The sequence below is a fragment of the Dipodomys spectabilis genome, unplaced genomic scaffold (genome assembly GCF_019054845.1).
Source record: "Dipodomys spectabilis isolate Male_0828 unplaced genomic scaffold, ASM1905484v1 ptg000076l, whole genome shotgun sequence".
Taxonomy (NCBI): Eukaryota; Metazoa; Chordata; class Mammalia; order Rodentia; family Heteromyidae; genus Dipodomys; species Dipodomys spectabilis.
The window spans coordinates 10,810,502-10,837,111 of NW_024870753.1; the positions used below are offsets into that span (position 1 = coordinate 10,810,502).

Here is a 26,610-nt window from a genome sequence, read left to right on the forward strand (position 1 = left end):
AGGAACAGAAATGGCCATAAGTACTTGTCATTTGCCTTTTGCAGCATAAAACAGCAGCAGAGGTATCCCTACTGGTTCTTGTCTATTGGCTACTAGTGGAAATAATTCTCCAGTCCAGGAATTATCATCAAAAAGATAGGACATGAAACCATGTAACTAAGAACACTAGTAGGAACTGCTCTGCTTTATTTCAAATCAAAAAGCAGCAAGGTAAAGAAGATGACAGATACTGAGTTTCTGGCTATCTTGGGGTATTCGCTGGATTTTTACACTTACATACATGCAAACATGTATGTAACACATGGATGTTCTCACAGAAGAAATACACCGTGTCTAATTACAGCAGACACCACGATGTACCTATGACTCCTACCTTTGAAAACCAAGCATGCAAACACAGAAAACTAACGGACAACTGACCAAATTAAAAATATGCAATGAAAAGTACTACTTTACTGTCCTGTGAAATAGAAAATGCTGGAACATAATAAGGATCATAAAATGATCTTTCAACAAATGAGCAATTCAGAACCACTTTGATTACACATTGTGTGTGCAAAGTGTTTATTTAATTACATACTTAAATGGAACTACTGGATTTATAGCAAAACATTTAATTTCATAGCAAAGTTTTATGATAAATATTGCTTCAGGAAAAAATACAAGTTAGCTTCTGGTTCCCAGAAGACACAGGCTTACGAGCCATGTCTGTGTGAGACCTGAGATTCCCTTTTCCTCAGCACTTGTTGAGGGAAGGGTGGAGTTCAGCCCCCTGTGCCATGCCGAGGACACCGTGGACACCCCATGACACCCGTGCCAGATCCCAACCATCCTCATAACTGAAAAGTACCTTGAGGACGTTGGGAGTAATCCTGTTTATCTTTAGCCCTTCCAAGCTTGCTGCACACCCTCTCTGTGAAGGGCGTTTGAGAAGAGGAGCCTTGGGGCTCAGGGCCCAGGAGGGAATGCTGACTGAGCTCATGGCCACAGGCCTTGCCGCTCTTCTTCGTGGGGGCCACCACGCTGGCTTATCAGACTGACTTTCACAGAGCAGCTCCATTGCAGGAGAGCCGACGTCAATGTGAGAGTGCTTTTGCCAGGCGGGCAGGAGGAAGACATCCCGAGTGAGCCGCCAGGGCGGCTCCCCAGGCGCGGCCTGGCCCTGCCTTGCTCATAGTGCCCTGGGTTAGAATTCCTAGAACTCACTGGCATCTTCCTGCCTCCCCTGGCCTGTTCTGTTGATGAGTGAGCAGCTCTCTCAGCAAGTGCTCCTCTCCCAGCAGGTGGAGGTCAGCAGGGAGGGGAGGACAGGGAGGGGAGGGGAGGGATGGTGAGGAGCAGGAAGGGACACAGTGAGGAGGTGGGGGGAGGGACGGCAAGGAGCTCCTTGTCCTGGTGGCTGCCTCCCGTCACCTCCAGGGATGGCGGTGCGTCTGGGTTGCACACAGGGAGCTGAGTTTGGGCTGGAGTTCTAGGGTCCCCTCTGGACCCACAGCTGTGGAAGGGGAGTGAGTGACATCCCAAAGACTAAAATATGAGGTAAAGCTGGTGTGAACAACCAAATCACATGTCCAGACAAACAGCAGGGCGGATGGGCAGCAGTGTGATCAAACAGGGAGGAAGGCCAGGGAATGATATACAAACAGGTGATGAGCTTGGACCTACAGAAACAGACAGGGAGGAATCTCCCCAGTGGAGGCTGAGCTGGACACAGGGTGGGGGTGGGGAGGAGGATGGGAAGGGTGGGGAGGGGAGCGAGGTCGGGGAGGAGGGTGGGAAGGGAAGGGACAGTGGATGGGGAAGAGGAGGGGGAGGACTGGGAGGGGACTCGGTGGGGAGCAGGATGCACAACGGGGCAGAGAGAATGTCATCACATATACTCAGCAGTTCAATTAAGAGATAAATACAAAAATTTAAAAACCAAATGTTTGAATGGCATGAATTCCCTAACGCTTCATGTCTAAATTTCCAACTTAGTATCAATGGTTCTTAGAGTTGCATGGGAAAACCACTTTTAAAATGGGACTTGATCTTTGTGCTGGGCGTGATCTGTTGCTTTGCCCACTGCTCGGCTATCAGCTAGGTGATGGTAATGGACACACACACGGCAGGCTCTGGACAGGGTGAGACACAAAGCTCTCAGACTCATGTGCCACATCTCTGTGAAAGTGATCGGCTCAGACGAGCTCTCAGAAAATGCCCACCACATTTCTAGAGGATTTCTTGTTACATAAATCAACATTAGCGTGCCCCGCCCCGCAATATAGATGCTAACATGCATTTCAAGAAAAATGTTGGGAAAATATTTCACGTAAATGTCACAAAAACTTTCATTGGAAATTTGTGGCTAGAGATGACATGAACCCCCCAGAATGAGAGTTCATTGAGGGAAACTGAGGCTAGAGAGAACACAAAATTGGCCTAGATTCACTGTTTTCCTTGCCCTTTGACAGGCGTTTTAGAGCAATAGTTAGAATCAAGCAGGAAACAGAACTCTCTATTACTGGTCTGGAGCTTAGTTCTCACATCCTGAGATTATTCACAACTTTCTGATGAAGATTCATTCAAGCATCAAGAGCCCTGACCCTCTTTGGGGTTACGGGGGTGGATGCAGATTGAAGCTGCACGGATTTCAATATCCAGTTTTTATCTCACTTTCCACATCTAGAGAAGAGGTAATTTTATGGAATTACTGAAACTACAGCTGTTGGACAAGTTTAAATGGATCCAAGTAAAGATTTCAGTCACATTAGAGTTATCTGCGGAGTGGACCATTCTACTGGAGTGGAGTACTAAGAATGGAATTCCTGATACTCAACCTACCTGCACACACACACACACACTCCACACATATGGATACATTTTACTGCATCCAGAAAAAACAAGCGTTTTGGGGATCACATGGAAGCACCATAGCAGACAGGGAAGCAAGCGGGGGGGGGGGGGGGGGGGACAGTGGGCAGGAGGCCTGGTTCTGGTTTGGCCTTTTCTGTCTTCTAGCCATCTCTGTTTTCTCTGGGTTGGATGAAGGGGTCCTAAGATACCTCTAGACAAAGTTATAAATAGAATGCCACTTTTTGGTGCTTATAAATGTAAATAATAAAGTGGTCTGTTTTCCTAGAAGTAATAACTTTTCGAAGCACATGCACAGATCTTCCACTCCAGAGATGATAGGGTTAGAAAGGACAAGGGCAGAATCTAGGCACTTGCCAGATCTCCCACCGATACACAGATGTGGGGATAAAGTAAGGGCGCATCCCTGGTCTCAGAAACACGAAAGCCACCGCCAGCTCACAAGGTTACAGCACCGTCCTTGCTCCCGTGGGGCCCAGTGCACACTGATCCCGGCCAGCAGCTGACTTCCATCCCCAGATCTTCTGTCAGCATGATGATGAAGTAATTTGATTTTAGTTTGATAGACAAATACCACACAACTCCAATTCACCTTCCATTCTTACAGCAGGAGTGACTGGCAGAGCCAAATAAACAGTATTAATAAATCATCAATTTGTAACTAAAGAGCAGGTTCTTTCAGGAGCACTTGCCAACTGCAGCCGGGGAGGAGTCCCCGGGGAATGTCTGTCATTCTCGCAGAACAACAGGGCACGGGCAGCCATTTGAGACAACGAGGAAAAGAAAGCACAAACCACAGCAGGAATGACTTTCTAAACTGAGTAACTGGTGCCTTTTAATTTCAAGTAAAACGTTAGAAACAGGGGAAAAGCCCCTGAGATTCCGGGTTCCTCCACAGGCATTTGATGGAGGGTAACAGAAGATGACTTGTAAATGCGTCTGAGAGAGATACAGGAACTAAAAAGGGCAGGAATAGAATGTGTTCTTCCTCCCACCTCACTGCCAGGTTTCAGACAGGCTTAGAAAGGTCATTCATATAATTATTACAGTAACTGGTTCAAGGCCTTTAAACACAGCTGATCTGATTGTGTGCTGATGGCTGAAAAAGCAAGATAAGAAACACGTAAAGTGGAAAACAATCTTCCTGAAGCACTTACAGTGTGTTCACAATTGTCGTGGGAGATAAGCTGATGTTGCTTTGCAGCACACGACTTTAATTTTTTTTTATTACAGAATAACCAAGTTTTTATTACAGATCAACCTGACGTGTGGGGTCAGCTAAGCATCTTTGTGGATGGTAGCTGTGTGACAAACCTAGTGATGGTTCTGGGGACCACGAAAGGTCACCCAGTGAAATCTGCTGGAAACCTGCAGCCAGCTTGAGTGTGGTGAGAATCTTCAGGGCCATGACTGTGAATGGCACCTGGAGACATTGGTTAGATTACACCAAAGTCAGTAGCACCACCTTCTAGTGAAAAATGGACCACATTCCTTACACCTGAACCCAAGAGGGAGACATGTGACCTGCACATGGCTGCCAGTAAGAGACTGGCTCACAAGAAAGGCAGCAGGCGGAATAGCCGTGATAGTGCATGTTTTAGGTGGAGGGAGCAGGGTTCAGAGCCGTAGACGGGAAGCTCGCGTGGCTGGATCGAAACTCAAAGATGACTTTGGAAATGCAGATGGCAGACCTCACATGAATACCAGAATTTCGTCACAGTGATTGGACCTAAATATGTTTTGTATTTCAATGCATCAAAAAAATTTAGCAGTAATCAAGCACACATTAACACCAAGCCACAGGAAGACGCTGCCTGGGATTCTGACCCTATGCTCCTAATATTTAGCCCAAGGGTGGGTGGCTGAGTGGTCAGAAAACAAGAAGGCTTCAGGATTTCATTTCCCATCTGCCCTAGACCACTGTCTCCTTTCAGGGGACACTGCATCTCAACCATTCCATGACAAATGGACGTCATTACCACCATGAGTTGGTGTGGGCCAACGCCTTCCAAGCCTTTCCCCCGACAGCCTGTTTTCTCTAACAACTCTTTTTGTCAAGACCATCTACAGGAGTCCTGTCTGATTCCCAGGCTTCATGCCACTCCGCTGGAATTCTGCCCCTCCCTGCCTCCTTGAAACTGAAGAACAGCTTGTGAGCAATCTCTTGGTAATAGTGTTCCATATGTCTAAAGCAGCCTTTTTCTTCCAGAGTAATTAATCCCCCTCCATTTTTTTTTTTTTTAGCACCTGGCTGTATTTCCCAAGTCATCTCACACCTATGTGGATCATACTTAGGCATTTCTCTTTTTTCTTGGAATTAACTTTGCAGAACTGACCAATATCACACACAGCCATGTCACAGTCCCTTCGTGAATTCTGTTTGAAGCTCTGAGTGAACCGGTCCGCCGGGCTGCAGAGACACATCTCAATTCGCCAAGTTCAGATTCCAGTAGAGGTTTCTCCAGAAAGGAACTCCAAGTTTTCAGTTCTCTGATTTGACTTAGCTTCAAATTAGACAGGTTGTGAAAATTCACACTATGGAGAGAGTGAAGTTGGATTACCCAACATTTGCTTTCTTCCATTTTTCTTCAAGAATATAGAAAAGAGTGGAGCATATATTTTTAAAAATTATCTATGTGCATTAATTTATATATTGCAATTTATAGAAACTGAACACCTTCAAGGACAGATCAAAAAGTGGCAATTTTGAAGAGAAATAAAATGGCTTATAAGCAATGACACAGAACCCTGACATGTCTTAAAGTATGATTCTTTACCAACTAAAGACAGTTTCTAGCTTAAACTATCGGGTTTCATGTGATCTTGTCACAGTCAGAGAAAATTCAAAGAAAAAAATCTGTTGTTATTACTGTCATTATTATTACTGTTAAGTGCACTGACTGTCTCCAGCAGCCAGGTGGGGTGGGGGAGGGGCAAGGTCAGCGTGGCCAGCGGGTGCCGAGCTCACAGGTAACTCACGCCGCTTGCTGCGGGAGTGGTGCTGGATCTGCACAGGTTCAGGAGACAGAAGAGCATCTCTGTAAGATGGAGATCCTGGTGGCCAGCACACGCCAGCACCCCCGCTTCCCAGCCCTCAGCTGCCCCTTGACTTCGTGGGTCCTTCAGCCGTGAAATGAACGTCCTGAAGCCTACTACTGCTTTGTTGTTTTTGTTGGTTGTGGGGCTTGAACTCAGAGCCTGGGCACTGTCCTGAACCCTTTTGCTCAAGGCTAGTGCTCTACCACTTAAGCCACAGTGCCACTTACAGGATTCCAGTGGTTCATTGGAGATGAGTCTCACGGACTTTCCTGCCTGGGCTGGATTTGAACCGTGGATGCTCGGATCTCAGCCTCCTGAGCAGCTGACAGGTGTGAGCCACCTGCATCCCACCCACTGCTGCTTTTTGTCACATGTACACTAAGGACTGTATCATTTTTCCTTGGTACAAGTAGTAAGTAGTATACCTAGGATGTGTTTCTGTTAGCAATGTGAGGAAAATGGGGATTACCAGCAGGAAATCGGATGGTGGAAGAATAGGCAAAGCTGGAGGTAGCGTGGTTATACTCGTTTCCCTATTTAACCCTCAAGCTGTTTCTGCATCAAGGGCGACTCTGTGTGACGGGTAGTTTCCACCCTGTCCTTCACTTACTCAGAGCAAACCGTCTCTACTTAAGGACTAAGATATCGGTTAACAGGCTGGAGCTCACGGAAAGCAGTCATACCACCACCACCACAGCAACAGAGATGGAGACACAGCAAGTCTAAGACGAGGACACCGTTGATGGAGAGAGGGAGGAGACAGGGCAAGGGGGGATGGAGGACGAGCGGACAGTGAGGCTAGAGGCAGAGGTGTCGTGCACGGACACACAGATCCGGACGCATGACGGAAGAAACGGCAGCGTTTTCATTCATTATCAGTTAATGTAAATAGTGGAGTCGGTTAATAAGTAGACTCAGCATTTCTGAGTTGACCATTTCTTCAGCAGACATTTTCCCGAGCACCAACGATGTGGCAGATGCCAGGAAAGGCAGCCTCAGCACACCATGAGGGCTGGTTGGGACTCTCGCCAAATGGTGAGCACTACGCTGTTCCATGCGCACCCCTGCGTGGTTCTCTTCCCGCTCGGCGCTGCAGCCCCGTGGTGCCTCTGCTGCTCCCCGGACCCCCGGCTGCTTCCCGGCGGCAGGACGGGTCCCTTTTCACATAGTTAGTGTTGGAAGAGAAGAGGAAAGGAAGAGTGACGAAGAGGTAAAAGATGGAAAGAATAGCGGACGGGGCGGCTGGGTCTTACATAGAAGGAAAGGACTTCAAGCACTAATTCACAACATGGATTTCACGCTTCCTGAGAGTAACCACGTGTTGTTAGAGGAGCCGCTTGGGGGAAGATTCCAGATCTTTCTTGAGCTGTTCCTGTGGCTGCAGGCGGTGCAGCTCTACCGCCCACTCTGGCGAGTCTCCAGCTCGCCGGCCTGGCAGCGTTACTCCCCGGCACACTGCTCTTCCTGCTCACAGCTGAGAAGGGATTCTTGCTACTCTGCCTACAAATGCCTCAGCTTCCTCCCAGATCTTCCCCTCGATCCACCGAACGCTCGGGGGACCCTGTCCGCACGTGGGCCCGACGCCCGTCCGCAGTGCTGGAGCACCTGTGTCCACACTTCCAACGGCACTGAACGCCGGAAGAGGCCGTCACAGATGCCTGCAGGCGCAGCACACGGGGCGTGCGTCAGACCGCGCGTGGTGGCTCACCTCTGCTGAACTGGCAGTGAAGTGAAGGACAGGGTTTGGGAAAGGCCACCCTGGAAGATGAGGGCAAGAGGAGAAAGAGCAACAGCCACCAACCACGTCCCAGGTTCCACGCCATCTGTTAGCAGATTCCCGAATCTGCTGACACGTCTGTGGGGGGCCAGCTAGACACCTCCTACCTGGGTCTCCTGAGAGGGGGCAATGAGCCCACAGGGGGCCTGAGGCCCACGGAGACCACGCAGAGAGAGAATGCTGAGCAGATGCTCACGGTCCATCTGCATTTGCCTGTCTGAGCGTGTGGGGCCTGCGCCGTGAGCCTTCCTGGCACACACAGGCTGCCGTGGGATCATGGGACCGGCGCGTGCCAAAACACTGCTTCTTCAGTCTGTATTTTCATGAGGGTGGCGGGTTAGTTTTTAGGCAGTGATGATGGCTTTATGTGTTTTTTTCCGTAACTGTGACATTTCATAGACTGCAGTGGTGCGTTTTCCTTCACCCTCTCCTTCACTTGCTCTGGTGAGGGGAAGGGTGGTGAAGGCAAGAGTGGGAAGTTGACACAAATGAACAGGAACGTTCTGACTGCTGGACCTGACCTCGGGGAAACGGGACTTTAAGCCCCCATTACCGAGCCGATGCCAAGGCTTCCAGAAGCAACCGCATCTAACTTATTAAATAAGCCTGCCTGGGGAAACACTCTGCATTGTTTTGCCTCCCTAAATCTAGTTTTCTAATTTGTCTTACAATATGACCTCCTTCTATTTGTGGCTGTGGTATAAATTCAGGTACTTAAAATATTATTTAACTTCAGGATATTCTGAAACTTTTGATATCAAGTCAGAATACATTATTTTTACATTTATCAAAATTAAGCAACTTACTGGGGATTTTTTCAGGCTGATACTATGAAATGGGCAAATGGTAAAGACATGAATTTTCAAGGTTTTATTCAATATTATCCACTTAAATGATATTTTTGGGTTTGGAAGGCTTCCTAGGAAATCTGTTAAAATATCTCCCAGATGAATATGGATATCATTTTCTTAAGATATGGGCTTTTCAACTTACTTGCTTTTTTTAGTGTGTTATGACCTTGTTTCTACTTCGATCAGAGGAGAACAGCATTATTTCAGTTAATGCTGAAATTGCAGCATCTGGTACTTACTGTTTATTTCTAAATCTCCATTTACTAGCTGAATTTCTCACATTTACTGATACTTTCCATGCCCACAAGCTAACCCTCTGTTATAAACACATTTATATGTTATGCCTGATCTCCAAGATCCTCATAGTTACGTTGTGGGAGTTAACTCCACATAACTGAAGTTAAGTGATTAGGAACTCTGATAGAGATGCATTATGCAAATTGCAATTATGGAGTCTAGAAAGGACCCTGAGGTCTTATCGTCTTAAAAAATAACAGTGTTTTTAAATGAATCATAATACTGCAATCTAGTGTGATCAAAACTCTGCCCTGCTTCTGCCCCCCATGCCCACACTGTAAACACCATGGCAGTGACTGCACATCGTCAGATTTAAATCCTCAGTGTGAAGTCGTTGAGCACGGCAGGCGTGAGGATGGGGTGTAAATCGTGTGCTATCCCATTGTTTTGGGAGGACAGAATAGCAGCTGGCTCCCTGGACCTATCGCCCTTTCAGTCCTACGTCGTTTTCTTCTACGTTGTGCACAGGACAAGCAGACAGTTCATCGTGTCCTCCTTTAATTATATCATGGCTGAGTGAATTCTAAGGATGATACTGAAATTGTAGGCAAAAGATGTAAAGCTCTTCTTAAGGTTAAGGTTTCCTTTATGCTTAAGTAGCAAAATGAGAGCCACTGCTGACCATGGAAATGACTGGGAAGGTACTACGCCTAGGTACTTTCTCCGCCCCCAGTTGGTCCTTTGGTACAAGCTGTCTAGCCACTGTGGTGCTTCGGGGAACACGAAAACTACCCAAACGAACAATCCTGACCCACGCGTCACCATCCGAGGAGGGTGGCGTCTAAGTGCAGGCTACGTACTTACTTGCCCAGTGCAAAGCACTCCATCTTCACCGTCGTCCCCTTCGCAGCTGCTACCACCGGGGGAAAATGGACCTCAATTTTCGGCTCGTACTCTCCCATCACACCTGGGAGATGAAGAATAGTTTTTAAGCATAAAGGGAATGTTACAATTTCTTTCTGAAAATGTGTGGAAAATCCCTGTGGCTTGGTTGTTAATGTGTGCCTGATTACTGCTAAATTTTTTTGATGCATTGAAATACAAAACATATTTAGGCTCAATCACTGTGATGAAATTCTGGATTCACTTGAGGTCTGCGTCGGGTACCTGTTCAATACTTAAAGTGATGATTGTTCAACGGGTAGCACTAATAGTTCAGTTACTGATTGTCTTACAATGTAAATAATGATGAAACCTTTCCCCTGGTAAACCCCTGACTTCTAAAAAGAAGCTGGAAGAACATTATGACTGACAGGTAACCAAAATTTATTAAGTCATATTTTTAAGCACCGCATGTTAAGATATTTTATTGAGATATCTAGAGGTCTCTGCTTAATTGGCCACGTACCATGATTTCAGCACTCAAGAGAGAAAAACAACATATCCTCAAGACAGGGTGAAAACTCTGTTTTAAAATGATGTACTTCCCAGACAGGAAGTGAGGGCCATGCGGGCCTCTCCGGGACAGGAAGTGATGAGGCTAGGGCTTCCACCCAGCAAGGCAAAGAGGTTTCGAAGCAGTCGGGACGGGGTAAGTGAGGAACCAAAGGAGATGAAGCTATACAAAAGTAACACAAAGAGGAAAATGCCAGAAAAAGCGGAGGGTGTGTTTTTCTGGTATGTTACGTGAAAAAAGTGACAGGAGGTAAACCTGCAAGTGTAGATGGCGAAATGCTTGACCATCAGAGGAAAAGGTGTGGACGGTGATCTGCACCTAGCGTGGAGCCGTTGGGTTCTGACCTGGGGAGTGGTAGTATTCTTCATGTGTGGTCAGGGTCCAGACAGGTGAGCCAATCACATTACTCAATATTCCAAGTCACAAGGAATAAAAGCCAGACTTTGAATCACAGTCAACAGAGGAAGGAGACTGGATGGGTAAAACCAGTGAAGATGGCAGAACAGCACACCATGTCCTCTGCTGACAATGGAGTGGACGCTGTGAGCAGGAACACTGGGGGGGGGGGGGGCGTGGTTCCGGCGTGGGGGAGGGGGAACACAGCTACAGCAGGGAGCTGATGGCCTTCCAGTAGGAGTTCTAACTGTGAAACCAGAGAGAACGTCGTAAGGAAGCAACTGACCACATCAAGCAAATACAAGAATGAGGCTCAGACGGCTCCACATGATGGGGGAACACGGCCCGCGGTTTAGAGGTGGCTGGGGTGTGCTGCACCGTCCAAGGCCTTTGTCACAGAGGACCAATGCAGGCCAGCCTGAGCTCATCTCTTTCTCTATATCCTCTTAGGAGCTCCCTGAGCACAGGCCTCTGTGCAGGTGCAGGGCTGAGGAGGGGAGGGGATCCAGGCAGCAAAGTGCGAATCGCTGCATGTGCAAAGGGAGAGAGCGGGTGTGGGCAAGGGCCATCTTTATGCTCGTTTGCCCCTTTTGTCATGTGTAAGCTCATTGAAGATTATCTTGGCTTTTTGTGCTGTTTTGGCCAAGCTGATGGCAGAGAAGTCATCAGTGATATTTTCATAGCAGAAACTGGTCTTCTAGACCTGGCTCTGCTAATGAAGAGACTGCACCATCTCAGTCAGGGCTGCAATCTGTCAACGGAGGGTGTGAGGGAGCCTTCATGTATGTAAAGTCTGTGCTAACAGACCCACTCGAGCCCTGCTCCTGAGTGTAATGAACCTGGCAGGCCCAGCGAATTCATGGTCAATGCACCTGGTCACCCACGACCTATGCTTACTTGTCTGCTACTTCCGCACTGATGCTCTCTTCCATCGCCTTTTCAAATCTCTTTCCCAGCCTGCTGCCACAGTGTCAACTTCTTTTCCTTTAGTCTCCATTGTGCCCTTTTTACTCCACATCTCCCTTAGCTGCTTACACAGCAGGAGATCCGCAGGAGCCCCGCATAGTTGGTGCCTAGTATGGGGAGATTACGTCAAGCGCCGACATGAGGGTGGTTCAGGTTTCCGGTCGGTTGGGCAACTTTGCTCCAGTGAAGCCAACGTCAATGCCTTTGCTGATTTACCTTTAACACTTTTTACGTTGATTCTGTAGAGTCCTTGTTCCTTTTCTTCCCATGAATCTGGTGATTCAATGACAACTGATTTATCAGTTATTAAGCCTCAGCCCGGCATGGCGGGGTCTCCTGGGAGTTCGTGACTACCGACCAGCACAGAGGGCTGGCACGGAGGCTGTAGAAGTCAGTCCTAACTTAGCAAATCTTTCCTTGGAGTTCAAAGAATCTCAGAAGACAGGGGTGTGAATCTCCAAAGATCTAGCAATTTATCTTGATTCCCTGTCCCAACTCCCATTAGAACTCAATGTTATACGAACACATTTGCATTCTGTTGAAGAAGCAGCTAAAGTGAACCTGTACATTAAAACTAAATGAAAAAGCTTGATTAGGAGGCTTTAGATTGCAATAACTAATTTGAGCTGCACTACAAGGAATTAGAGCCAGTTCCTTTTAGTTTTACTCTGAGAGCCATGACATAAGTAGAGGCGAGAAAGCTCTTTAAACACGTCTGGCATGTTACCAATTGATCAAATTCAGCAATTAAGTTTTGCTTTGTGTTTCATGGGGGTAATTAAGTGAGAGCCACAGTGGACCTAGCCGAGCTATGTGGTTTATGAGCCTCTCGGGTCACAGGCAGCTCGGCTCATGATTTTCCCCGCTGGTTGGTCTGAGGCTGCAGGAGCGGCAGCCCAGGAGACTCCAGATGGGAGATCCGATGCTGGATGTGTCTCCTCAGGCAGGCGACCCCACTGACCCTCAGCGAGTCCCCCTCTTGGTCCAGCCACTCACCCACCTCCTCTAACCCCGCACCTCCTCTGCCTGGACCCCGGTCCGCGGCTGCTCTGCTTTAGACCCATGTGCTGAGACCCCAATGCACCCAACTCCGCACACACGAAGCCTTCTGGCTGACAGGAGGGTCCTCTCCTCGTAGGTTTTTATGGTTGTTGACTTTCTTACTTATCCTGGCTCTGAGAAGAGCCAAGGTGCATCTCTTTAAGCGCAGTTTAGAGCATCATCTCCTCAAGCATATTGCAGAATGGGGAAATAAATAATGACATCAGAAGGGTCTTGTCAGCCAGTTACCATGTTCAAACACAGGGTCTAACTCTAAGACTAGTAACGGTGGGTTTTTTTTTTTTTATGTTGGGCTAACAAAACCCAAATTTGGACCTCCTGTATCTCTGGTTTTAGTCACATTACTTATAATTCTAGACTACCATATGTGTACCAGACTCACATGTTTGAAAAACAAAGGCACATGGAAGGTCTGCAGCCACACTGTGTTCTGTGGGGCTCCCGGCATGGGTGAGGCCGTCCGGTTCTGTCCTGGCCGCTGCAGATCTGGGAGTTTCCTGGCATGGGAGAGTCTAGAAGGTGGACAGTGCCTGGGGAGGTGTACTGCATCAAAGTGATGGCCGGATTACCACGTGAATTACTTAATGAGTACCTTGAGGTTTTCTTTTAATTCACTGCAAGTGTATGTGCTATCAGAGTTTCATGCATTACAATACTTGTTTCAGTGAATGTTTTGCTTGTTATTTATTTTTGCCGCTGCACTGAAGAGCCTGAGTGCAAATACAGAGCACAGTGCCATGGAAACTCTCTGGTCAGGAAAGAAGGAGTCTAAGTAAGTAACAACAAACAAGCCACAAGAATGGTGATGATGAAAACGAGAGGGGGGGGAGGGAGGGAGGGGCCACCGCCCTGTGCACATCCTGGTGCTGTGCTGGGTGTGCAGCCTCCCCCGCCCTCCTCTTCCTCCTCATAGGACCAGCGTACAGATGCCCAGGACTCGTGCCAACTTGGGATTTCCAAGTGAAGGACACGATTCGCAAGCACTGCCCTGGCTCTGCTCTCAGATATAGTGAACAGCAAGCTTCTGGGACTGAGAAATCTAACGTGACACAGGGGTATTATTCAACATGTTTCTCTTTGCTTACTGCTTTCAAACTTACAGAAGTTTGAGTCACTGAGAAACATGTCCACTTTCTTTTCATTTCCCTAATGAATGATTGATAAAAAGCCAATTTCGAAGGCCTGGATGGAAAGGAACGCATTGGAGGTGTATACCCCGAGTCCTTTCCAGAGCTGGTCTCTGCCATGTAATAAAGGGATTGAAGGGTCTCCTGACAAGAGGAAGAAGAGCCTGAGCGGTCACAGATAAATGCAGCACAAGTGTCCTCTGTGTAGAGAGACATGGAAAGTGGAGAGCTATGTCATTAGGAGAAAGTGGTTTTATCATTGTTATGTATACTCTAAAAATCAGAACACCAATAGATTTACTTTTCCCTCCAAGTATCAAGAATAAATTGGTCAAGGAGCAGTTGCACACTGTAATTGCTTTCCTCTGATGACTGAATTTTAAACTTACTCTCCTTTTCTGCTCTTGCCACTGTGATTTAAGGAAATGCACCTGTCTCTCGCCTTGCTATTAAAGGCCCATTCCATGTGCAGCAATATTGTAGAAAAAAGATCTTATAAATTAAGGCCTAGAGAAAGCAACTATATATTTCCCCAACACATAAACTCCTCTGACATGGAAATAGTACCACAGATATGGACCAAGGTTTCAAAACTTGGTAAGGAAGGGTTGTAGACTGATCTTGAGTGAGAGTCTGCACTGTTTTCCTTTAAGAAAAAGGAATTTGTCATAAGAGGACAATGTTTTTACACAATTATAGGACCTTCTCTACACATATATTCACTACATTGTAGCCATTTCATAATAAATACATAACAAAATCCTTAAAAATGTTTTAATGTTTGACTTTGTGAGGCATCTCTGGGTGTCTTTCTGCCTGTCTGCATACAAACAGAATTTGTAATATTAAAAAGTTTTCTGATTACCAGGAAACCATTTGACACTTTGGCTGCTAGGAGCCTCCGGGCAGCCTGTGTGGATGGGGTTCCAGGCAGACCCCACCTTCGCTGCCCAGCTCTTCCCGGGCTTCAGCAGTGGTGCGTGACCGTCTGGATTCAATACAGATGTGTGATGAAGAGTGATGCGCGAGACACACCGCAGTGCTCAGCTCCGTGACCAAAGATGCTGGGGCTCCCTAAACATTCTGCTCATTTGAACTGGAAATTAGGATTTCTACATGATGTCCCCCCCGCACATTTACCAGCATATTCCTTTCATTCAAAAGATAAAGTGCTCCAACGTGGTGACCACACGCATTACAAACCGCTATGTCCACGGTCAGGCTCTCACTAGGTAAAACGAGGCGGCAAGGCCACTGTGAAGGTGACGGGGTGAAAACCCGGGTCCTGGGCACTCCCGAAGGGAGGCCCTCCAGGCGGAGCAAGGGCAGGGTGGGGACAGCCGCGTGGGGCTCTGGGCGGCGCCAGTCAACACAGGCGGCCGGCACGGATGGGCGTCCGTGTGGGCGTCTGCCGTGCTGGGGCCTGCCTGGGCTGGGTTCCCAGGTCGCCTCCCTTTCAGGGAACCGTGCGCTGCCCAGGCCAGCCCCAGGCGCTCAGGCTCTCAGCTACCGTTCACCCCCACCTCTCCCGCTCAGGACTGCCCCCCAGGAGACGCGTTTGTGCGTGGCTGCCTCTCACTCCCCGGATTCTCGCTGCCAGCTCTGCGGATGAGCTGCGGCTTGTCTAACTCTGGGAGAAATACCTGACAAATGAGTTGCCCTGGACCACTGCTGAAGTTGATTTTGGACTTCCATCTGCACCGGTTGTTTGCTCGCTGCCGTCTCTTTACTGAGAACGCTGGCCGCCCTGCTGCTCCCAGTCGCCTTGGAGATGCTTAGCCGCCAGCTCCAGATCTGCTGTCAGCCACTCCTCTGCTGACTCGCTCAAAGGGGCAAGGCTGGTGTTGCAGTTCCTCACTAGGCATCTGGGCTGGGCCGGCCGTGAGCTTGCCTTGCCTGAACACCTGCCTCGAGCCAGGCGCTCTGCTCAGCCAGGGCCGGCCAACTGCCACCTCAAGCTGACTGACTACGCACAGCACGAGAGGCGCACACATGGCTGTCCCTGTTTTGAATGAGAGAAAAGGACTATGGTAGCGGTCGACATTCCACAGTCCTGAGCTGTAAAAAGACGAGCACTGATGTGCAGCCCGGGGCTCCCTCCCTCAGACCGAGTGTACAACCACTCGTTGCTCCAGTTAGCCAGCCTCAAGTCCTGTCAGTTTGGCTTCTGCTAAGTCTTTTCCATCCATTCTTTGTCTCCATCCTGCTTTTCATTGCTTCGCATTTCCTTTATCCAGCCCATTAGCATCGGCAATGTGCTGAGCGCTGCAAACATGCTGGCCACTAAAGCCTCCTGGATTTAGATACAAGATGGATGGTAAAACGACTCTGACAATGCTTGCAAAGGGCTTGTCTACGCAGGAGAGCAGAGACCACGGGCGGGAGGGCAGGGGTCCACAAAGGGTGGCCCCGCGTCTCATAATATTGTCAGGTTTACCGCTGAAACGATGGTGCATGCAGTGGGAACCCCCCCCATGTCTGCAGGAGGCAGGGCTGGCGGCAGGTGCCAGCCTCTGAGCTGGGTGAGGCGGCTGTGAACCACGGCTCCTCGGGCGTACTAGGAGAGAAGGAAGCAGGTGGAGGTGGAGGTCCAGGTGAGTTACTATAGCTGGGTCTGGACAGAGCTGTTAGAAGGTAGGTAAATTTAAGGTAAGCCTGTGCTTGATGAGTTTGGGTCTTGTGTCTATCAACAGAGAGCTGTGCAGACAGCCATGGTTGAGTCCAACACTCAGTCTGGGGCTAGGGATTTGCCGGGGGAGGGGAGCACATGGGTCTGAGCTGGAAGGGTGAGAGGTGTCACGGCGGTGGGGGCTGGGAAAGCAGGGGGCAGTGGGAGGACGATCGCTCGCATAGGAAGCACTGAACAGAAGTATTTAGCTGTGCCGGAGGCGGTCACTGCGGTGGGGTTCTCGAGAAGGGAGAAGGATTGCTTGTCACGGCTGCTGGCTAAGCCCACAGGCGTGAGGAAGGGCTAACAGCCAAGGCTCTTGGAGAGTGCCTGGACCTCCATGAAGGCCGGATCACCAAGGCGTTGACATAACAATCCCTTCTTTAAATGAGGAAGCCTGAGCCAGGAGGATGAGGGAGGTTTGTAATTGTGACAACTACTCTGCGGAACTGACAAATTTCTGCTCAAAGGCTTGAGGATTCCAGTCCTGATTGTACCGACTGGACCTCCCACCTCCCCTCCCGGCATCCAGGGTGGCAGAAGACACAAGGCTGGCGACTTTCCAAGTCTGCGCTGCCCTGGAGATTCCGAGACGCTCTGTCGTCACACCCATCAGACACCCACTTTCTATAAGCTTCACTTCACACTTCATACACCACACACACACACAATACACACGCTATACACAACACGTGCACCCAGGAGAGAGAGAGAAAAAGAGGGTCCTGTGCTGCACTGGGAGTTCAGTCCCCAAAGTGCTTTATCATCACTTCCCTCACAAGGAACTCTGTCCCCAGGGCAGGACTCCAGGATGTCTGATCGCTGAGGACCTGTCATGCTCTGTCTTGTATTATAGTTACTGTGTATAACCCTTCGAGGACCTTGCTAATGAACACCGGTAAACCTTACCTTGGCCAGTACTGCTCCTAATGTCTTAGAAGGCACCCTTAGAACTAGCGCATCACTAGCTTATCACTAGTGTGATAAGCGCATTCTTCTTTTACATGTGGGTTTTCATAAATCCTCACTCTGCTTGTCAAAAGGAAATATAGCTTTCCCATGCCCTATCAACGGTGGAAGTCAGTTCAATACCCAGGTCTCACTTCCATCCACTCATTTTCCATTTCTTCTGCTTCCAGAGTTGCAGTGTGAGGAACAAATAAGTGAGCAAACACCAAGCCTTAAGAAAACTCTGAGGGTACTTTCTTTCAGTGATGTTCTTTAGAATAACGTCGGGTGCCCTGGCTGTGTTCTGTGCCCCTTCCCGACGCGGAGCCCCCCCGCCACGCGCTAGCTCCTCCACTCCCTCAGGGAAGCTGTCGTGTATGGATGTGTCTGGAAATCCTTTCAGCATTTTCCCAGTATTTAGTGAACTGCATTCAGCCTCACAATCACATTCAAATTTTATCTCATCTTCAGAATTAATTTCATTCTGTGCTTTGTTTCCACAGCACACAGAATGTGGTTTTATTGCCGATCTCATTGCATTTTAATGATATGTACTTGTCTGTCCCCTCGCTGTGCTGTTTCTGGTGGTGAGGAATGAAGCTCAGTCCTGCACCTGCAGTCCTGTGCCTGGGTCTACCGGCTGGGCTGCTCCGTGGGCCAAGGGAGCCAGTGGAAGGTTTCATTTCACCTCATTTCTCAATTTTTTAAATCTACCTGCCAGGTATTTTCTTTAGTGTTAGAAATGTGTGCGTGTGTCAAGGGCAAGCCAAGGAATTCAGAATATTCTCTCATCCTTCTTGAGCATGTTTCTTATTTTCCTTTACCTGGACCTCACTGCCTTAGTTGTGATGGTGGATACACCTGACGTCCTGAGACTCGATTCTCTGCCTGGATGGACAGTGTACTCGGCGTTCTGGGTCTTGATTGCTGCTGGATTTTATGTATTGGGCTTAAATGCTGGTGTACGTGCCCTCCTGGGCCTTGAGTGCTGGTGTACTTGGCGTGCTGGATCTTAACTGCAGGTGTACGTGTCTCCCTGGGCCTTGATTGCTGGTGTACTTGGATCCCCAGGCTCTGATCGCTGTTGTACTTGGCTCCCCGAGCCGTGTGTTCTTGAATCCCACCTCCAGTTCCCCTGGGCCCTCACTTGCTTATGTTTGGGTCTGCTATCTTTTCCTTCAATCCACTCTGCACGCTGAACGCAGTTTAATCTTTCAAAAAGAGGATTTTCATCATCTATTTTTGTTTCTTAATGATTCGGTCATTTTCCCATTGCCTTATTGATTGAATTCAAGGCTTTATTTTGGCACTTAATGCCCTAATGCTATCAGTTTCTATTTTACTGCTTTTCTAGGCAGACTGTTTCCAAAATGGCACTTACTGCATTTACTTGCTGCATTGACATTATCAAGTTATATGTTGATTCAGATATTCTCTGCTAACCACTGAGGATCATCTAATTCTTTTTCCAACTGGGAGCCTTGTACAACACCTCAGCACCCCACAGCTGGGGGCCTCTGTGGGACAGTGACACCACTCAGAGTTTTCATCTCTAGTCAGTTTTGTTAAACTTTTGTTATTTCACGTATTGAATCTATAATGAGACATACAGTTATTATGGACTAGGCCATTATACTTTTTACTTAGGCTCAAGCAGTCTCTGATCACAATGATTTTAGTTCACATAATCTCCTACAAGACATAATAAGAGCTAGTAACTAAGAATCAATATATCCTTCTATGTGCACTAATTTGCAAATACATTTAAAGGATGATTAACTCAGGACTTGGAAGAAAACATTTCTAGAAATGTCTCCAAATACTCAGATTAAATATTATATTTAGGGAGAATTTTGAATTTTTCAGGTTTTTATTCTGGATAGACAAATGCATGCATTCAGGACAAGAGTATTATATAATACTTTAAAGAAATAGATTGCCCTATTAATATATTTGCGTTTATGATTTAATCACTAGAGCAATTAACCTTAGGTTTTAGCATTGAGGAATGGAGATTCATCTTACATCTGCTAATAATGATGGGAACATCTCAATATGCTTGAGTTGTTTCCAGTCTTCCTTTTCATAAAGAATCCCTTTCTGGCAATACACAGCAAGTAGACCAAATTAAAATCACTGTTTTTTATCTCTTTACTGAATACATTATGTAGCATTAAATCAAAATAAGAACAAGACTTCTGACAACAAATAAATACAATTATTAATATCACTTCATATTAAAAAGCAACAGCAGCTTTGAAGAGAAATGCACTAGACTCTGGAGGAGGGGCGGGCAGCCAGCGAGCAGGGCACCCGGCAGGGAACGGCCACCCTGCCTGGCATACTTACAAGGGTGGGGCAAGGTTTTCAGAGCCCGCGAGACTGGACTACACTGTAGAATATGCTCCACTAGTACCAAGTCCCTAACTCTGAAATGCCTCTGGAGATCTCTGCTGACATTATACATTAACATTACTTTAACCCTGTTTGACAAGGTTCTTAGTTTCATGGGCTTAAATAGGCTGAGTAAAATCAAGGGTTTTTTTTTTAAGTATGCAATTAAATTAAATTATAATTAATTTGTTATATTAACATATAATCCTCAAAACCTTGTTTCTTACTTTTATTGCTCTCTACCAGACTCACAGATACATATAATGAATACAAGTTTAAAGTTATGACAACCGCCTCCTATCAGCCTGAGCATTGTACCTCCTATTGCCCTGATGCCTTTGCTTTTGTTGTTGTTGGTTGTGGGTCTTGAACTCAGGGCCTGAGCACTGTCCCTTAGCTCTTCAACTCGAGGCTAGCACTCTTCCGTTTTTTTTCTGTTTATGTGGTGCTAAGGAACTGAACCCAGGGCCTCATGCATGCTAGGCAAGCACTCTACCACTGAGCCACCCTGATTCCTTCTAAAAACCAAACTCCTTCTCTTCCAGGAGTGTCTCTGCACGAGGAACAAACTTTAGCTGATGATCCACACCAAAGTGAAAACCGCTCCTCCCAGCTCTCTGTAGTCTCATTAGCGCAGGCTGCATCATGCTCAGTCACCTAAACGCCTGTCCTTAGTGGAGTTTCGGCCTGGGAGGCATGTTGTATAATGGGGCCAAGGAGGCTCCAGTGCCGGCGGGCTGCATTTGGTCTGAACTACCCCAGGGCCCATTTCTGAGCCCACAGTCTCTAAATTATTTCTACTGTTTTCTTTTTCTATCTGTTTTCTTCCCCTACTTCTGAATTTCAAACTCTAAAAGCTTCTGGATGAAATGTTTTTCATTTAAACAGAAGCAAAATCAAGAGCGCCCGAGGCAACGGTGACCCATGGCCAGGCAGCTGCTTCCATGCACTCACGGTGCACAGGCCCTCACCACCAGGCCCCGTCACCCCGCGGCACGCAGCTTCGCGCCTCCCTGCATGGACACAAGCAACAGAAGCACTGCTCAGCTGCTCACTCAGCCCAGCCTCATTTGCTTTTTTTTTAATAACTTTTTTTTTTTTTTACCAGTCTGACATTTTTAAAGTAAATCGACATTGAAAGAGAAAACAGCACAGTGTAATAGTAAGTAGACCTTACTAATTATGAAGAAAATTAGACTCTGTATTCTCCTGACAGGCATTCTGACAGATAATTAACACACCGTGTAACAGGCAACCTTACATTCTCTAAAGATGAATTCTGTCATTCTCAAAGATCAGCATAACCCCGATTTTACTTAAGTGGGTTACCACTTGTGCTTTGTCTCATTTCACACATTTTTTTTTACTAAAGTTAGAACAGCCTTTGTAACATTCCAATGGAATAGGAAGAAGCTTCTGTAAGGACACTAACCACACTCTTTAGGTTTGGTTCCCAGCAGTAGTAAGGAGACGAATGGAATGTGACACCCAGGGTGGTGCTGACCTGGTGAGGGGCGGCTCACAGGGTGCAGAGGACAGTTGCTGAGAGTCACAGCTTTTGCTCCAAATCTGCCACCAACTCTATCCTTGGGCCCATGCACTGTGGTGTGGCAGGTAGGGCTGGGCATGCGGGGTAGGGGTCAGACCTGCCCAGGGGAGGGGCCTGCTAGTGACCTGTCACACCCATGGTTCCACAGCTACAAAGAAAGATGAGCTCAAAAGGCTGCGTTAGTAGCTGGCAGCTGGTCCTCACACCTGTAATTCTAGCCTCAGAGATGCTGACATTGAGGGCTGCAGTTCAAAGCTAGATCTGGCAGAAAAATCTGCGAGATTTCAAATCCAATTGATCACCAAAATGCTGGACTGGAGGTACAGTTCAACCAGTAGTGTCGGCCATGAGTGAAAGCGCAGAGAGAGCACGCAAGGACCTGCGTCCAACCCCTAGTACTGGTGTGCGCACGCGCGCGCACACACGTGCACGCACACACACATCGTGTCGCAACAGCTGAGTGGCTGAAGGCACACGGGCGGAGCAGCCAGGCCCCCCTTCCATCCCTCCACTCTGGAGAGACCGGGTTTACACGGCAGCCAGGTGAATCGCAGCCGCAGGTGAGTCACCTCCCGGCTCGTCTGTCCGAGGGCCTGACGCTCATTTTACATTCAAGGTTTAGTACCTTTGCTCAAAGATCAGACTGCTGTTTGTGGTTCGTTCGCAAATGCCTGCTGGGGTGAGCACGGAAGACAGCTCCGAAGACTGCAAATCATTTCCCAGGAGGAGGGTCTGAGCGGCCTGAGAGCCTGGGCGTGATTCCAAGGAGAACTAAACAGTCCAAATCATAACTTCCTCCCTCAGGGAGGGGCGGGGCAAGTGCGGAGCCCGCCCTCAGGGAGGGGCGGGGCAAGTGCGGAGCCCGCCCTCAGGGAGGGGCGGGGCAAGTGCCGAGCCGTCCTCAGGGAGGGGCGGGGCAAGTGCGGAGCCCGCCCTCAGGGAGGGGCGGGGCAAGTGCGGAGCCCGCCCTCAGGGAGGGGCGGGGCAAGTGCGGAGCCCGCCCTCAGGGAGGGGTGGGGCAAGTGCGGAGCCGCCCTCAGGGAGGGGCGGGGCAAGTGCGGAGCCGTCCTCAGGGAGGGGCGGGGCAAGTGCGGAGCCCGCCCTCAGGGAGGGGCGGGGCAAGTGCGGAGCCGCCCTCAGGGAGGGGCGGGGCAAGTGTGGAGCCCGCCCTCAGGGAGGGGCGGGGCAAGTGCGGAGCCCGCCCTCAGGGAGGGGCGGGGCAAGTGCGGAGCCCGCCCTCAGGGAGGGGCGGGGCAAGTGCGGAGCCGCCCTCAGGGAGGGGCGGGGCAAGTGCGGAGCCCGCCCTCAGGGAGGGGCGGGGCAAGTGCGGAGCCGTCCTCAGGGAGGGGCGGGGCAAGTGCGGAGCCGTCCTCAGGGAGGGGCGGCCCCGCTTGGTCCCGCAGCCTCTGGCATGGGGCTGGCGAGCCCCCCCCCCAAGCGAGGCCCAGGGAGCGCCTGGGGTCAGAGGATGGGGAGAGGCGGAGCCTTCCCCTGGGCGGAGGGGCTCCGTCTCCCCCCCTCCCCCCCCCCCCCCCCCCCCCCCCCGGGCTGGGCGGCTCGTTACTGGCTCAGTCCAAGTCCAGCCATGGCGGCGCCGGTGCGCCAGGCAACGCGCATACGGAAGCTTCTGGAGTCCCATCGGGAGGTCTCACTCTTGCCTGCCCCGCGGCCGCTCCGCGGTGCCCACTCCGTCAGGGGTCGTCTCACGGAGGACGGCGGCCGCGCACCCCCACGCCACCCGGCCCCGCCGTCGGCTGAGGCCCCGCGGCCACGGCGTGAGCACCGAAGGCCCGCGGTGGCGCGCGGCGGGGACCGCGTGCCCCGAGCCCTCCCGCGGAGCGCCTCCCCAGGGCCCTGCGTGGGCCTGAGCTCACCTCCAGGACCCTCCGAGGCAGGCCGGTGCTGCCCCGTCTCCTCCCCAGAGCGCGCCGCGCATCAGCTCCAGTTGGGGAGCAATCCGGGCCACGGGAGCCACAAGCGGCTCCAGGCGGAGCTCAGAACAACGCCGCCTCCGCCGCCGCCACGCGCCTGCTCAGAACGCCGCCGCCGCCGCCACGCGCCTGCTCAGAACAACGCCGCCGCCGCCGCCGCCACGCGCCTGCTCAGAACGCCGCCGCCGCCGCCGCGCGCCTGCTCAGAACGCCACCGCCGCTGCCGCCACGCGCCTGCTCAGAACAACGCCGCCGCCGCCGCCACGCGCCTGCTCAGAACGCCGCCTCCGCCGCCACGCGCCTGCTCAGAACGCCGCCGCCGCCGCCGCGCGCCTGCTCAGAACGCCACCGCCGCCGCCGCCACGCGCCTGCTCAGAACAACGCCGCCTCCGCCGCCACGCGCCTGCTCAGAACGCCGCCGCCGCCGCCGCCGCCACGCGCCTGCTCAGAACGCCACCGCCGCCGCCGCCACGCGCCTGCTCAGAACAACGCCGCCTCCGCCGCCACGCGCCTGCTCAGAACGACGCCGCCGCCGCCACGCGCCTGCTCAGAACGCCGTCGCCGCCTCCACGCGCCTGCTCAGAACGACGCCTTCGCCGCCGCCGCCGCGCGCCTGCTCAGAACAACGCCGCCGCCGCCGCCGCCACGCGCCTGCTCAGAATAACGCCGCCGCCGCCGCCGCGCGCCTGCTCAGAATAACGCCGCCGCCGCCGCCGCCACGCGCCTGCTCAGAACGCCGCCGCCGCCGCCGCGCTGCTGTCTCAGCTTTCCTAGCTGCTGCTGCTTTTTTGTCGGTCATGGCTCCTGAGCTCCAGCCGGGCACTCTACCCCCGGAGCCACGGCGCCACTTCCGGCTTCCGGCCTTCTCTGCTCACGCGGTGCGGAGGAATGGAACCGGCCTCAGGCACGCGGGGCGCGCGCTGCCGCCCGCTCCTCCCAGCCCCTCGGCTTTCCTGCCGCGGCCACGAGGCCGGCGCGGGCCGGGCCGGAGGAGAACGCGGGCACGAGGGCGAGAGCAGAATCGTGCTGTCACCGAGGGGCGAAGAGACCGGGAGAGGAGACGACGGACAGAGCCGGGGACGGACGGACAGAGCGGGGGACGGACGGACAGAGCCGGGGACGGCCGGACAGAGCCGGGGACGGCCGGACAGAGCCGGGGACCGCCGGACAGAGCGGGCGACCAGACGGACAGAGCCGGGGACGAAGGGACAGAGCGGGGAACCAGACAGAGCGGGGGACCAGACGGACAGAGCGGGGGACCGGACGGACAGAGCGGGGGACCAGACGGACAGAGCGGGGGACCGGACGGACAGAGCGGGGGACCGGACGGACAGAGTGGGGGACCAGACAGAGCGGGGGACGGACGGACAGAGCCGGGGACGGCCGGACAGAGCCGGGGACCGCCGGACAGAGCGGGGGACCAGACGGACAGAGCGGGGGACGGACGGACAGAGCGGGGGACGGACGGACAGAGCGGGGGACGGACGGACAGAGCGGGGGATCAGACAGAGCGGGGGACGGACGGACAGCGCCGTGCAGAGCCCCCAGGGCGTCCGGAGACAGGAGGCGCCGCGCTGGACGGGGAGCGCAGTGGCAGGCCGGACGGCACACACAGCTGTGAACACAACTCTGCCCGAAATCGAGGAAGCAAACGCTTGTGCTTTACGTATAGAGCAATGCAAAGGCCAAGACTAACAACCGAGGTGAGCACAATGGTGATGGGTTTCGAGGGTGTGAGGGGAGGAGAGGGCTGCGTGCAGCCGGAGACGTGGAGCCAACACACAGACAGACAGACAGGACACGGGACTCAGAGTTCACTCCTGTGCTACGCACACGCAGTGTGAGCATCCGAAAGTTAGCGTTCTATGAGACTGGTTAGAATGTGTATAAAGACGGGTTTTCAGGTTGAAAAACCAAACTTGTTTTATGTACATTTTAAAAATTTATCTAATTCGTAAGTACTTATGAAGTAATTCTTCCAAGCTCTTGGGACATAGTAAGAGAACAGATGAACACTGGTGTAGATTGCTTTTCGTGATAAAAATTCTTATCTCTGTAGATAGGAGTTCCAATCTTTTGTGTAAGTCTGCTCAAAGAAAAAGTGATTTGATGGATTGTGAAGGATATCTGAACAAATGAAATACTCATTTTACTTCAAAACTAGTGATTTTCTGATGCTTTCACTGAATGTATTTCATATCAAGATTTTAAGGCTTCTGTAGAGACAGGAGCAAAATAAATCAAAGATTAATAAAAAGCTAACTAAGTTTCTATGTTCCTGTGGAGTTCAGCCTCTGGATACACACACACTGGAGTATTCCTCTCAGCAGGCTCCAAGTCCCCTTGGAACAGTTTACAAATTAAAACTTGTGAACAGAGGCTGGGAGCACCTTCTCCTGGGTTCAGGTGAGGAGCCCACCTGTGAGGGGCGGCGCTCGGTGGAGAGTGGCCCTGGGTGTTCTCAGATATTCTGGTGCTCACTGCTCACCTAAGCCACTGATGGGGACATGCAAGCCACAGTGCTGCGCCTGCTGTAAGCACACATCCATGACAGTGTCAGCCAAGGTCACGGGGGCCATTCTGTCTGGAGCAAAGCAAGAGGGAAGGCCTGCCTGGGCTGGAGCCACCCTGGTCACCTCTGGAGAGGAGCCATGCTGTCTGGAGAGGAGTCATGCTATCTGGGGAGGAGTCATGCTGTCTGAGGAGGAGCCATGCTGTCTGGGGAGGAAGTCATGCTGTCTGGGGAGGAGCCATGCTGTCTGAGGAGGAGTCATGCTGTCTGGGGAGGAGCCATGCTGTCTGGGGAGGAAGTCATGCTGTCTGGGGAGGAAGTCATGCTGTCTGGGGAGGAAGTCATGCTGTCTGGGGAGGAAGTCATGCTGTCTGGGGAGGAAGTCATGCTGTCTGGGGAGGAAGTCATGCTGTCTGGGGAGGAATCATGCTCTGAGGAGGAGTCATGCTGTCTGGGGAGGAGTCATGCTGTCAGGGGAGGAGTCATGCTCTCAGGAGGAGTCATGCTGTCTGGGGAGAAGCCATGCTGTCTGAGGAGGAGTCATGCTGTCTGGGGAGGAAGTCATGCTGTCTGGGGAGGAGTCATGCTGTCTGGGGAGGAAGTTATGCTGTCTGGGGAGGAGCCATGCTGTCCGGGGAGGAAGTCATGCTGTCTGGGGAGGAAGTCATGCTGTCCGGGGAGGAGCCATGCTGTCTGGGGAGGAAGTCATGCTGTCTGGGGAGAAAGTCATGCTGTCTGGGGAGAAAGTCATGCTGTCTGGGGAGGAGTCATGCTGTCTGGGGAGGAAGTCATGCTGTCTGGGGAGGAGCCATGCTGTCTGGGGAGGAGCCATGCTGTCTGGGGA

The 26,610-nt window shown here is 51.0% G+C and overlaps 1 protein-coding gene across 1 annotated transcript in view; it reads right to left on the reverse strand.

The window, feature by feature from the left end:
- Cntn5 (contactin 5) overlaps positions 1 to 26,610 on the reverse strand; it is a 281,993-nt gene that overhangs the window by 121,622 nt on the left and 133,761 nt on the right. The window contains exon 7 of the mRNA XM_042682983.1: positions 9,622 to 9,724. Coding sequence (XP_042538917.1) covers positions 9,622 to 9,724 — 103 coding nt within the window. The remainder of the gene's footprint in view (positions 1 to 9,621; positions 9,725 to 26,610) is intronic.